This window comes from Chiloscyllium plagiosum, unplaced genomic scaffold (genome assembly GCF_037043375.1).
Source record: "Chiloscyllium plagiosum isolate Xiang-an unplaced genomic scaffold, Cpla_swu_hap1 HiC_scaffold_23, whole genome shotgun sequence".
NCBI lineage: Eukaryota > Metazoa > Chordata > Chondrichthyes > Orectolobiformes > Hemiscylliidae > Chiloscyllium > Chiloscyllium plagiosum.
Window position 1 is genome coordinate 61,952,812 of NW_028270161.1, and position 13,012 is coordinate 61,965,823.

The 13,012-nt window shown below is 40.9% G+C and overlaps 1 protein-coding gene across 1 annotated transcript in view; it reads left to right on the forward strand.

Moving 5' to 3' along the window:
* Positions 1-13,012, forward strand: part of LOC122563779 (chloride anion exchanger-like) — an 81,368-nt gene that overhangs the window by 24,229 nt on the left and 44,127 nt on the right. The window contains exons 9-13 of the mRNA XM_043718003.2: positions 592-739; positions 2,999-3,112; positions 10,045-10,122; positions 11,432-11,527; positions 12,581-12,687. Coding sequence (XP_043573938.1) covers positions 592-739; positions 2,999-3,112; positions 10,045-10,122; positions 11,432-11,527; positions 12,581-12,687 — 543 coding nt within the window. The remainder of the gene's footprint in view (positions 1-591; positions 740-2,998; positions 3,113-10,044; positions 10,123-11,431; positions 11,528-12,580; positions 12,688-13,012) is intronic.

Consider the following 13,012-nt stretch of genomic DNA (forward strand, 5'->3'; position numbering starts at 1 on the left):
GCTCTTAAGCTATGTGCCTTGACTAATAAAGGCAAGTATCCCATATGCCTTCTTAACCACTTATTCATCTGTCCTTAAAGAATCACTGGACATGCCCATCAAAGTCCCTCTGATCCTCAGTGCTTCCCAGGGTCCTACTATTCATCATGTGTTCCCTTGCCTTGCCATCACACTTTACTTCCTGCTCCTCAGCCAATTTTGATACCATTGTATTATTTTGCCTTTGATCTCATGGAATCTTTAATTTTCTGCCATGAGGGACTGATCAAATACCTTGCCAAAGTCCACGGAGACCACACCAAATGCATTACTCTCAACAACACTTCTGCTTACTTCCTCAAAATGTTTGAGCAAGACTGACCTTCCTTTTGGAAATTCATCCTGACTATGCCTGATAGTCTGTGAATCTCAAAATGTAGACATATTTTGTTTCTCAAAATTCTTTCTAATAACATCTCCACCACCACAGTTAGTCTGGCCCATAATTTTGTTCCTTCCATTTTTAATTAGAATTGTAGGCTGTCAGATTTTAAGTAAGCTTCAGTGTTAAGAGTAACAAAGAATGGTCAAATTACTGTCTGTTTGTTTCAGCTATCAGAGTCCTCTCACTCCCAATATGGGTGTCTTACAACAGAGTGTTGGTGATGCTTTCTCGATTGCGATTGTTGGTTTTGCTGTTGCATTTTCTGTGGCCAAGGTCTATGCCATCAAACACGATTATGTTCTTGATGGGAATCAGGTGAGGAATGAGGATTATTGTGTAAATTGCACAAAATGAATTTAGAGAAAGGAAGTGTTTTAAGGTGAAGTATGGTTCAATAGGGATTGTGGGAGAGGAGAGAATTAGACACGAAGGAATGGAAAAGGAGGGACTGGGAGAAGAGACAATGTGGGAGATAGGAGAGATAGGGTGTGGGAGTGGAGGGAATTGGGAGAGCAGACAGTATAGGGGTGGGGGAAATGGGAGAGGAAGTGCATGACTGAGAGGTGAAAGTGCAGTTGTCTGTGTGAGGGGAATGGGAGGGGAGCATCTAAGAGGATTGAGGTGTGAAGATATGAGACTGGGTTGGTTTTTGGGAAGGGAATGAGGGGAGCAGCGTTGTGAAGGCCTCCGTGGATGAAGAGGTAAAAAGGGGCAGGTAGAGGAAGCTCAGGAGAGGAGGAATGTGGATGGAGAGCAGTGCTGAGGAGTTTTAGGAAGGGTTGTGTTGGGGATTGGAGCACTGGGAAAGGGAGGGATGCTTCAAAGATATTCAGAGGGTTATGCTACTGAGAGTTCTTCAGATTAGGACTGAATCTTGATATAAATGGAATCAGTGAAATTGTCAGTGGTCATCATCATTGGTCCTTAGAAACAGACAGCTGGTTTCAGAGTCTATTCATACATGTGAAAATCTTGTAGGTTTTGTTTTGTTTACTCAAGGGTTGTGGGCATCCACCCCTAACTGCCCTTGACATTCTGATGGTGAGTTGTCATCTTAAACCACTGCAGGCCTTGTACTGTGGGCACCTTTAACTCTTTGCTGCCCTCAGAGAAGCTGCCAACAAAAGTCAAGGTGGCATGGATTTCCCTTTACTGGCCTTAGTTTAAATCTAGTACCAAATCAAGATGATTTCCAGACATCCAGCAACAGTGATAGCATCATTAGAGTAAGCAGCCAATCCCACTGAAATGTTACCACAGACAGAAAACAGGAAGTTCCATGTGGAAAATGAAAACAGAAAGTTCTGGAGTTATTCAGCAGATCTGGCTGCATCTGTGGAGAAAGGAACACAATTAATATTTCATCAGAATTCAATGTCTACCCTGCACTGAAAATGAATTTTTAATGTATCCAAGTATTTTACAGAGATTGAAATAAGTGATTGAGATGTGTGGATATGATTAATGTGGAAGTTGAAGCTTTTTGAAAAAAATTAGATCCCTGATTGAAATGAAGAAATTTGACATTTCACCACATAAAATTACATTTTCAGGTTCAGAGAGGGTACTCAAGATAAATTCCTATGCTATAATATAATCCTTTATAATATAATCAGATTTCAGTAACATGTAATCTAAGTGTTTTCATGTGAGATGAACGTGTACGGGGGAAAGTTAATTTCATACCAATGGTTTCTGACTGATGACAGATGTAGGAATTTCAATACTGCACCAACTTGGATGTACAGAGAGGGCCCTGTTGTGGCATGGTAATAGTGTCCCTACCCCTTAACCAAGAGTTCAGGGTTCAAGTACCATCTGATCCAGAAGGGTCACCAGATGTGAAATGTTAACCCTGATTTCTCTCCACAGATGCTGCCAGACCTGCTGAGCTTTTCTAGCAAGTTCTGTTTTTGTTACATACTTTCCCTTGTGAGAAGCAAAAAAATGCAATAATCCATGCTGTGCAACTCTGCCAAGTGTATTTAAACTGATGATAGTTAACATCACAGCAAGGATGTTGTTCGATGGAAGAAGATATAAATATGATCTTCTGCTCCTGAGAAACAACTTCAACCAGTGCTGCTTGTTCTGGTTCACACTTTTGCCTATAATTATTTGACAAATGCCATCAACACCATCCTATTCAAAGCAGCTGGTTTGATTAGCACCCCCCGGACACCTTCTACATTCACTCTCTCTATCACAAAAACAAGATGTATTGCAGCAATTCACCTTTAGACAGCACCTTCCAATTCTGTTCTATTTACAAGGTCAAGGGGCAGCAGATATAAATGAAACCACCCCCTTTATCTGCAAGTCGCACATCATCTTGGAAATATACCATTGTTCCTTCAGTGTCACTGGGTCAAAACTATGGAATTCCCTAACACCATTCCCTAACACCTACCACGCCAAGTAGATTTCAGTGATTTAAGAAGGCAGCTCACATCACTTTCTCAAGGGCAACTGGAAATGGGCAATAAATGTTGGCCCAAATGTGTGGAGATGGAAAGTGCAGAATAATTTATAAAATTGTAAACTATGCGCAAATATTTCTTGATTTCTGTACAGGAATTAGTGGCTTTTGGAGTCAGTAATATGTTTTGTGGAGCATTTCGTGGTTTTGCAGGAAGCACAGCTCTGTCTCGAACTGCTGTTCAAGAAAGCACAGGAGGTAAAACACAGGTATGGAATAGACTTTGCAGATTATTATCACCTTCCTGATCTGTATTGCCCTGTTAGCTTGAGATTATAGAACACTATCAAGAAACTAACAAGAATACAGTCAGCTCCTGACACAATCTGACAGATTTTTTTATTCGACTGCAACTATAAATTGCTTACCTTCTACTGAAATACCGTACAAAATATAATCAACAGCGTTGCGTATCTCAACAGCCACCTTCATCAACACTCTGGATGTAGGCCATCAGGTCCTGAGGATTTATCAATTTTGGGCCCCATTAAAGATGCAAGGTGGGGGAGCAAGGAAGACATACACTTGAAATTATCTAGTTGTTGCATTTGTTTCTGAACGCACTAACAGGCTTCAGAAAAGGAATCTTCAAACAGAATTAACTCCAAGGGAAAACAAAACGTCTGCAACATGTCAAGGTACAGTTTGTTGAGCCATCAGGGCTAATGAACACACTTACCAACATAGTTGCAGAGCGGAAAATCATCCAGTGGCAGAGTTCAGTCATGAGTGAGCATTTGTGAGCACTGACTCATCACACTTGAGAGGGATGTGAAGCTGTTGGCTTCACTTGGCAGCAGACACCCTCATGAGATAGTAGGTGTGTTGGTTTTAATTTCTTATAATTCCCTAGATTCTGGAAATGTGCGATCAAATTGGAAAATAGCAAATGTTGTTCTTGAATTCAAGAAAGGAGATAGGCAGAAAGCAGGAAATTACAGGAGAGTAACTTAAATATCTCTCATTGGGAAAATACTGAAATCTATTTTCAAGAGATTATAGCAAGACACTTAGGAAATCTCAATACAGCCAGGCAGAGACAACATGCTTTCATGAAAGGAAATTGTTATGAATTCATAGAATCATACAGTGCAGAAAAGGCCCTTCGGCCCATCGAGTCTGCACTGACATATCAACCACTACAGGTGTGCTAATTCTAATACCATATTCTTGGATGTTGTGATATTTGAAGTTCTCATCCAAATGTTTTTTGAAAATTTCAAGGTTTTCAGCCTCCACTACCTTCCCAGACAGTGCATTCCAGATTCCTACAACCTGCTGACTGAAAAGGTTTCTTCCCAAAGCCCTTCTCAATCTTCTGCCCTTTAACCCAAATATATGCCCTCTCATGAATAACCCCTCAACTAAGGGGAACAACTGCTATTTCACCTTGCTCATACATCTCATAATCTTATATACCTCAATCATATCCTCCCTCGTCTTTTCTGTTCTAAAGAAAATAATCAAAGCCAATTTAATCCCTCTTTATAGCTTAATTTCTCCATTCCAGGCAATATCCTAGTGAACCCTCTCCAGTGCTACCACATTTTTCCTGTAATGAGATGACCAGAACTGCACACAGTACTCCAACTGTGGCTTGACCGATGCTTTGTATAACTCCCACATTAACTCCTTGCTCTTATAGTCTATGAAATGACTAACAAAAGCAAGAGTCCCATTGTAACTATTGTATTCACTTGCTCTGCTGACTTCAGGGATCTGTAAATAATTAGCCCAAGATTCCTCTGTTCCTATAAGCTGCCCAGTGTCCTGCTATTCATTAAATATGCCTTCACCTTGTTTCTTCTTCCAAAGTGCATCACCTTGTACCTATTAGGGTTAAATATCATCTGCCACTGGTCTGTCCGTCTGACCAACCCATCTATATAGCTATCTTCTTTGCTATTAACCAATCTACCATTGTTGGTGTCATCTGCAAATTTGTCTAACATTCCCCCCTACATTTTCATCTATATTATTTATGTGAATAACAAACAATAAGGATTCCAGTACTAATTCTTGTGGTACACAACTGAACACCAGCTTCCAGTCACTCAAGCAACATTCTACCATTACCTTTTGTGTCCTATTACTAAGCCAGTTTCTGATCCACTTCACCAAGTTTCCCTCAATTCCTTAAACTTTCTCAATTAGTCTCCCTTGCAGGACATATAAACTACATCAACTGAACTTCCCTCATCCACAGACTTGATCACATCTTCAAAACATCCTGAACAAATTTGTTAGGCATGACCTCCCCCTGACAAAACCATGCTGACTATCCCGAATTAGCTCATGTCTTTCCAAGTGGATATTGAATCACTCCTTCAGAATTTTCTCCAATAGTTTCCTTACCACTGACATGAGATTGACCATTCTGTAATTTTCTGGTTAATTTCTACCACCCCTCTTAAAAATTGGAACCAGATTAGCCATCCTCCAGCCCTTTGCCAATACCCTCTTGCCAGAGAGGAATTAAAAATTTGTGTCAGAGCCCATGCAATTTCTTACCTCACCTTCCATAACAGCCTGGGATGCAATTCATCCAGGCCAGGGGATTTGTCTGCCCTTAAGTCCAAGCAAGCCTCCAACATCCCCCCATTTCCTGAGTCAAAATGCGCAAGTTCCTAACAGTCTCTTTTCCTGAATTTAGTACCTATATTCTCCTTTCCCAGCATGAAGACTGAAAAGAAGAATTCATTCAATGCCCTTCCAATATTCTGCAATTTTGCACACAGGTTGCTCCCTTGGTCCCTAATGGGCCCTACTCTTTCCCTGGTTAACCTCTTCCCTTCAATGAATTTCCAAAATATCTTAGATTCTCCCTAACCTGCTTCAAGTCCTTTTTTATGTGCCCTTCTATTTGCTTTCTTAAGTTCTCTCCTGTATTTCCTGTATTCCTCTGGGGCTGCAGCTGAATTGTCCCCTTTGGATTTCATAAAAGCCCTTCTCTTCTTCCTCATCCAGTCTTGAATTGTCCAAGACTTCCAGGATTCTCTGAACTTATTGCTCCTACATTTCCCTCCAAAGGGTACATGTTGGATTTATACACTCTCCAGCTCCTATTTGAATGCCCCTCACTGCTCTGCTGTAGACTTACCTGCAAGGAGCTGGTCCCAATCTACTGTGGCCAGCTCCTGCTTTATTTTATTAAAATCTTCCTTTCCCCCAATCCAAAGCCATCTTTAGCAGGCCATCTATTTCCTTGTCCAGGACAAATTTTAACTGTACCATGTTGTGGTTGCTATTGATAAAATGTTCCCTCACTGCCACATTGAACACTTGTCTGGCTTCTTTCCCCAGAATCAGATCCAGCACTGAGCCTTCGACGTGTTGATTCAAAAAACTCCCTTGGATGTATTTCAAGAAATCCTCCATCACTAAACCTTTAACATTATGACTGCCCAATTTATGTTGGGAAATTTGAAATCCCCTAGATTATGACTTTTATATACCTCTGTGAACTGTCTACATATTTGCTCATCTATTCTGTATCCCCTCCTGCTGCCAGACTAGCTTAAACTCCTCCCAAGTCTACTTGTAAGGATGTTAGTCCCAATGTGGTTTCGGTGCAATGTGCCATCTTCCTCAAAAACGATCCCAATGATCCAGGAATCTAAAAGCTTCCCTCTTGCACCAACTCTTGAGCCACGCATCTGTCCTATTTTCCTATTTCTAAATTCACTAGCATGTGGCACCAAGAGTAATCCAGAGATTACGACCATTGAAGTCCTGCTTTTTAATCTACTGCCTAACTCCCTGAATTCTTTATGCAAGACTTTATTCCTCACTTTGCCCATGCCATTGGTACCAACATATGCCATCACTCTCTCCTTCAGGATGCCCTGTAGCTGCTCAGAGACATCTGTGACCCTGGCACCAGGGAGGCAACACATCATTCCAGAACATAGAACATAGAACAGTATGTTACAGTACAGGCCTGTTGGTCCTCGATGTTGTACCGACTTTTATCCTACTCTAAGATCAAACTAACCTACATACCCTACATTTTACTATCATTCATGGGTCGCTTAAGTGTCCCTAATGTAATTGACTCTACTACCACTGCTGGCAGTGCATTCCATGCGCTCTCTATGTAAAGAACCTACCTCTGACATCTCCCCTAAACCTTCCTACAATCACCTTAAAATTATGCCCCCTTGTAATAGCCATTTCACTCTACTTATGCCTCTCATCATCTTAGTCAAAGATCACACAACACCAGGTTATACTCCAACAGGTTTATTTGGAAGCACTAGTTTTCAGAGTGCTGCTCCTTCATCAGGTAGCTGTGGAACAGGATCATAAGACACAGAATTTATAGCAAAATATCACACTGTCATGCAACTGAAATGATATGTTGAACAAACCTAGATTGCTGTTAAGTCTTTCACCTTTTATAATGGGTTGCAGGTTTCAGTTCATTCGAGAATTCTGCTATAAATTCTGTGTCTTATGTTGCTGTTCCACAGCTACCTGATGAAGGAGTAGCGCTCCAAAAGCTAGTGTTGTGTGATTATTAACTTAGTCCACCTCGGTCCAACACCGGCTCCTCCACATCATCTCATCATCTTGTACACCTGTATCAAGCCACCTCTCATCCTTCTTCACTCCTATGACAAAAGCCCTCGCTCCCTCAACCTTTCTTCATAAGACAAGCCCTCTAGTCCAGGCAACATCCTGGTAAATTTAGAACCCTCTCTAAAGCTTCCACATCCTTCCTATAATGAGGCGACCAGAACTGAACACAATATTCCAAGTGTGATCTAAGCAGCGCTTTATAGAGCTGCAGCATAACTTTGCAGCTCTTAAACTCAATCCCCCGCTAAAGAAAGCCAACATACCATACGACTTCTTCGTAACCCTATCACCATCCTTCTGCAGAAGAAGTTGCTGTTTGCCCCTAACTAAAGAATCCCTTATCATTATTGCTCTTCCTTTCTTCCTCCCTCTGTGCTGTGCAGTCAAGCTGTTTATGATGCCCAAAGCGTGGCTCTGGCTGAACTCCTCTGAGGTGCCAGAACCCTCATCTGCTTCCAAAATGGAATACCAGTTAATGAGTGGTACCCCAGGAGACACCTGCACTACCTGCGTGTACTTTCTGCGCTGTCCAGTGGTCGCCCATTCCCTTGTATGATCACCTCTCTGAATATGCTATCCACGTAACTCTCAACCTCGCAGGTGTACCACAGGGTCTCCAACCATTGTTCCAGCTCCAAGACTGGGGGTTCCAGCTTCTGAAGCCGGGGACACTGTCTGCAAGTGTGGTCATCTAGGACCATGGCAGTGTCCAGGACACCCTACATCTTGTTTGACTCATTTATTGAAGTTTTTGGCAGGTGTCACAAGCAGCATGGGTGGGGGCAATTTCTCCAGCCTGCTCACCAAATGCCTTGGCACCACCAGCCCCATTAATGGCACAACTTGTGTGGCAACATTAGGTGGGAGTTTCCTCTGTACCCCTCAACCAAAGATCGAACTATCTACTCTTCACAGATTATAGTGCTATCAGTGTCTGTCGGTTTCCATAGTTGTCAGGGTCAGATTGTGTAACTCCACAACACCACTCACACCTGTTTGTTGTGAGATTTGTTTTCTTTCAGGTGAGAATACACTTGGTTCTATGACCTTTTTGTGCATGACATTGACATGACCCTCCTCAACCCTCTCACTCATACTCCATTTATGAAGGTGCCTGATGTCTGAGTGACACATCAAGCTACTTGTATTGAAATTGTGGGATTATTGGGTACTCAGCTTACTCAAGCACATGCAGCTCTTTATAGAATTAGGGAGCTGTTCCCCAGGTCTCACTAGCCACTCACCTTTCCAGATCTTACCAGAACGTTAAATCTTTTATGACCCTGGCCTACATCTTTCTAGTCATTCCTCTACTGCTAACCTCCAGGCCCAATGTCATCCAGGTCCTTCTTTTGTATCTGCGGGTGGATTTCATTGAGACACCAGCAACAATATCTCTCACCTCTCAGTGGCTATCTCAGTTAATACCTCAGGAGAAGTGTCAGAGAACTTTGGTTCCATTTGTGGCCATCTGCCTGTGCCAATTCTGGTGATCTGCAAACTTTCATGAGCCATTTCCTCAGTGAGTCACAAACCCACTTCATGGCTTCCCTGGCTTTCAAAACATTGTCCATTTCGAGCTCTTGCCTCCGGGCAGCTCTTTGAGTGCCTAACTCTCCTGCTTGTATTTAAAAGCTCCATCATATCAGTGGTCTCAATATGATGCAGAGAATATGATTTGGAATTGTTCCCCAGGGATTGTGTTCTCAATCCCAGATTAAAAGTCCAATCCTAGAAATTTGTCTTGAAGTGAATAGAATAGAATCAATTGACACAGAAAACTGTGCCTGTCCTTTGGCAGAACTGGTTTTACACCTCTGCATTTTCCCATAGCCCTGCAAATTCCCCCTCTTCTGGTATTGATCTAATTCCTTTTTAACAATGATTATTGATTTGCCATCCATCACCTATTCAAGTCATGGATTTCAGATCTTAACAATTAATTTTATTAGAAATAAATTATCCACATATTCTATGCCAAATTTTTCACATTTTGTTTAGATTAGATTCCCTACAGTGTGGAAATGGGCCCTTCGGCCAACCAGTTCATACCGACCCACCAAAGGATAACCCACCCAGACCCATTTCCTTCTGACTACTGCACCTAACACTATGGGCAATTTAGCATGGCCAATTCACCTGACCTGCACATCTTTGGATTATGGGAGAAAACCAGAGCACCCAAAGGAAACCCACGCAGAACATGCAAACTCCACACAGACAGTCACCTGAGGCTGGAATCAAGTCTTGGACCCTGGTGCTGTGAGGCAGCAGTGCTAACCACTGAGCCACTGTGCCACCCCAATGTGATAATGTGTGATCAATCCTCATCATTGGAAGCCACCTCTCCTGATCTATTGTATCATTCCTGTAAATCCTCTCTACACCCTCCCCAAAGCCTCAAAATACTCCCTAAACAACTGTCCTATCAGGAACCAAGAGACTTTGCACCAAGAAACTGACTGCTGAACATACGGAGTGCTTAAAATTGAGGAAAATAGCAATTGAATAAAATGAGAACATTTTTAATTGATTAATCCATTGATTCATTTTGACACAGCTTGCTAGTCTGATATCTGCTGTGATGGTGATGATTGTAACTCTGGCCATTGGGTTTCTGCTTGCACCACTACCCAAGGTAGGTACTCAGACATTTATGCTCTACAATGACAGTCTGGGCTTTAATGATGGCTTTTTATTGCCCATTGTCAACAGAGTCACCTGAGGTTGAGTAGAAACAGTGCAATCATTGAAATCTGACAAGTGCCTTTGCTGGTTTTAGGAGGTGTATGTAATGCATATCTCCATTTCACTGGAGAGCCATTGTTTAATCAGATATAAAAAAAACAAGCTCGCATAATTGGCAAAACTTATTTATTTGTCGTTTTTTTTGGCCATTTAGAGAGACAGGAGTGTCTGAAATTCAACTGCTTTTAATGTATGAAAACATGGAATTGTACAGAAGAGACCATTCAGTCCATCACTTCTCTGTGGCCTCTTTGAAAGAGCTATCTAATAAATTTCACACCCCAGTTCTCTCCCAATGAACTTGGATGCTTTTTGTTTCAAGTATTGTTTCGATTCTCTTTTGAAAGCTATTATTGAATATGCTTTCAGTGCCATTTCAGATCATGAGTAATTGCATGCAATCATTTCCCATCTCCTTTTTGGTGCATTTGCCATCATCTTGCTTGCAACCCCTCTTGCCACAGCAAACAGTTTCTTTTTATCTGCTCAGTTAAAACCCTTCATGATTTTTTAACACTGATCTAAGGAGAATACTTCTAGTTTCCCCATTGTTTGCACAGATCTGAGATCCCTCAACTCTGACATAATTCTAGTAAATCCTGACTATACCTTTATCACTGCCTTGACATCCTTCATATAGTATCATACCTACAACTGCATACAATTCTGCAGATGAAAACAATTCCATGTTTTATAAATGTTTGACCCAACCTCCTTGGTTTAGTACTCTGTAAATATGATACAACTTTAGAATACTGTATACAACTATAAGATTTCTTAAAGAAGAAAGTGAAAAGTATAAAATTGTTTAAAGAAATAAAAATGATTTTCATTGTCTAATAATGTATTAACAGATACATGGCAAAGACTGTAAAAATGATTAACTGCCTACGATAAAATTAGTTGAGATTGATCAATGAGGCATTTTAGTTGGAACCCATTACCGTGTATACCTTTGGATAAGGTGTAGTCCTCATTCCCAGATAGAACTTTGTGGCATTGTTGCTCATACCTATTCATAATCTATAAGGGAGCTCAATACAAAGGATCTGAACAAAACAGTCAGCCTTGGAATGAAGCTCATAACCCATCCATACAAATGTTGTATTGCTCTATCAGAAGAAGTCAGAATAGAAGGAATCTGGTCTTTTAAATGTGTTTACACACCTATTAATTTTGTCTTTTTATTCTCCTCACAGTCGGTTTTAGGAGCTCTTGTCATCATAAATTTGAAAGGAATGTTAATGCAATTCAGAGAAATTGGGATTCTGTGGAAGAAAGACAAGTTTGACTGTGTAAGTGCAAATGAGACGCAGCGTCAGCTGCTGCATTATGTAAGTGACTTCATCAGCTACCATTTTTGAGAAGCAGATTCCCAGATGTGGAGCTCAGAGAGAAAGTAGAGGAGATGACATCACAAAGAATAGGCAGAAGAAACACAATCAGCCCCGCATATGTTTCCCATTCAATCAAAGTCAGTAACAGGCAGTGAGAAAAGATGTACGCAAAAACTTTCTGGGATTCTGCCTGCCATTCAGGGCCTTTCTGAACATCTCTCTCTTTCTCACTGATTACCAGAACTATTGTGCTGTAATGAATTTTATAGAAATACTGGCACTTGGTTGGTGACCTTTTTATAACAACTGAGGAAATAGGACTTCCTGTTTCTTCCATGAATAAGTTATGAAACAGGAACTAACTTACAGTCGTCAACATTTGACCATTTTCTCTTTTTGTTCAACTATTTGTTCTCTCTGTTTCTGTTTCACTCTCCCCTTTTCTATGATTCTCTATTGCCCTGTTTTGATTTGACTTCATATCTCTGTTTTTCTGTTCTCTCTGTTTATCTTTCTTTCTTTCCCTTTCCTTCACCGTCTTTCCATTCCCTTTCCTCTTGCCAACCAGCACAATAATTTTGCTTTTAATGAGCACCTCCTCAGTCCAATAAGAGACACTCTTAACACTCTTCCTTCACCCAGTTATAAATATTTTGTGTGTTTTCTCTGAATGTAACAGTATGAAAATCCAGGTGACTTTACATTAGATTTTAAGTACTTCAATATTCTCAGTATCTCAAAAGAGTAAGCCTCTTCCTTTAAACAAACTCCCTTTCAAATATCAAATTCAATTTTTAAAAAGAAACTAAGCCAGTATCACTATTTTCTGAGTTGTTTCATCTACTTAGGTGACTTGATTGTCCCTCAGTGTTACTGCCTGCACTGTCACTCAGTGTTACTGTGACACTGTCTGGCAGTGTTACTCCCACATTACACCTCAGTATCAGTTTGTTAACAGGTTTTGAAGAAGGCTGAATCTATAATATTGACGCAAGTCTTCATTTCTTTCAGCTGGTTTGGATAATGGCTTTCATTGCTGCTGTTCTTCTTGGGCTTGACATTGGTCTTGGGGCTGGTGTAGGATTCGAACTGCTGACTGTTGTGTTCAGAACACAGTTGTGAGTATATTCCGACCTATGAGCTGCTGTTTAGAGTTGTGGACTCATGAATATTTTCATTGTTTTCTCTCTGAAATATTTCTATCATTCCCAAAGTATGCTTCCAGAATTGGACACAATCTCCAGTTGAAGGTGAATTGTTATTACAAAGGTTACTCATAACTGCTTTGGTTTTGAACTCTGTTCATGGATCTTGAAACACTGGAATCCAGTTTAAACATTTGAAGTTTTCCACCTTGAATGGTTTGTGCATATTTATCTTCAGGCCCCTCTGCTCCTTTTGAATTGCATTTTAAAATTTTATTCTGTTGTTGCACATTTTTCG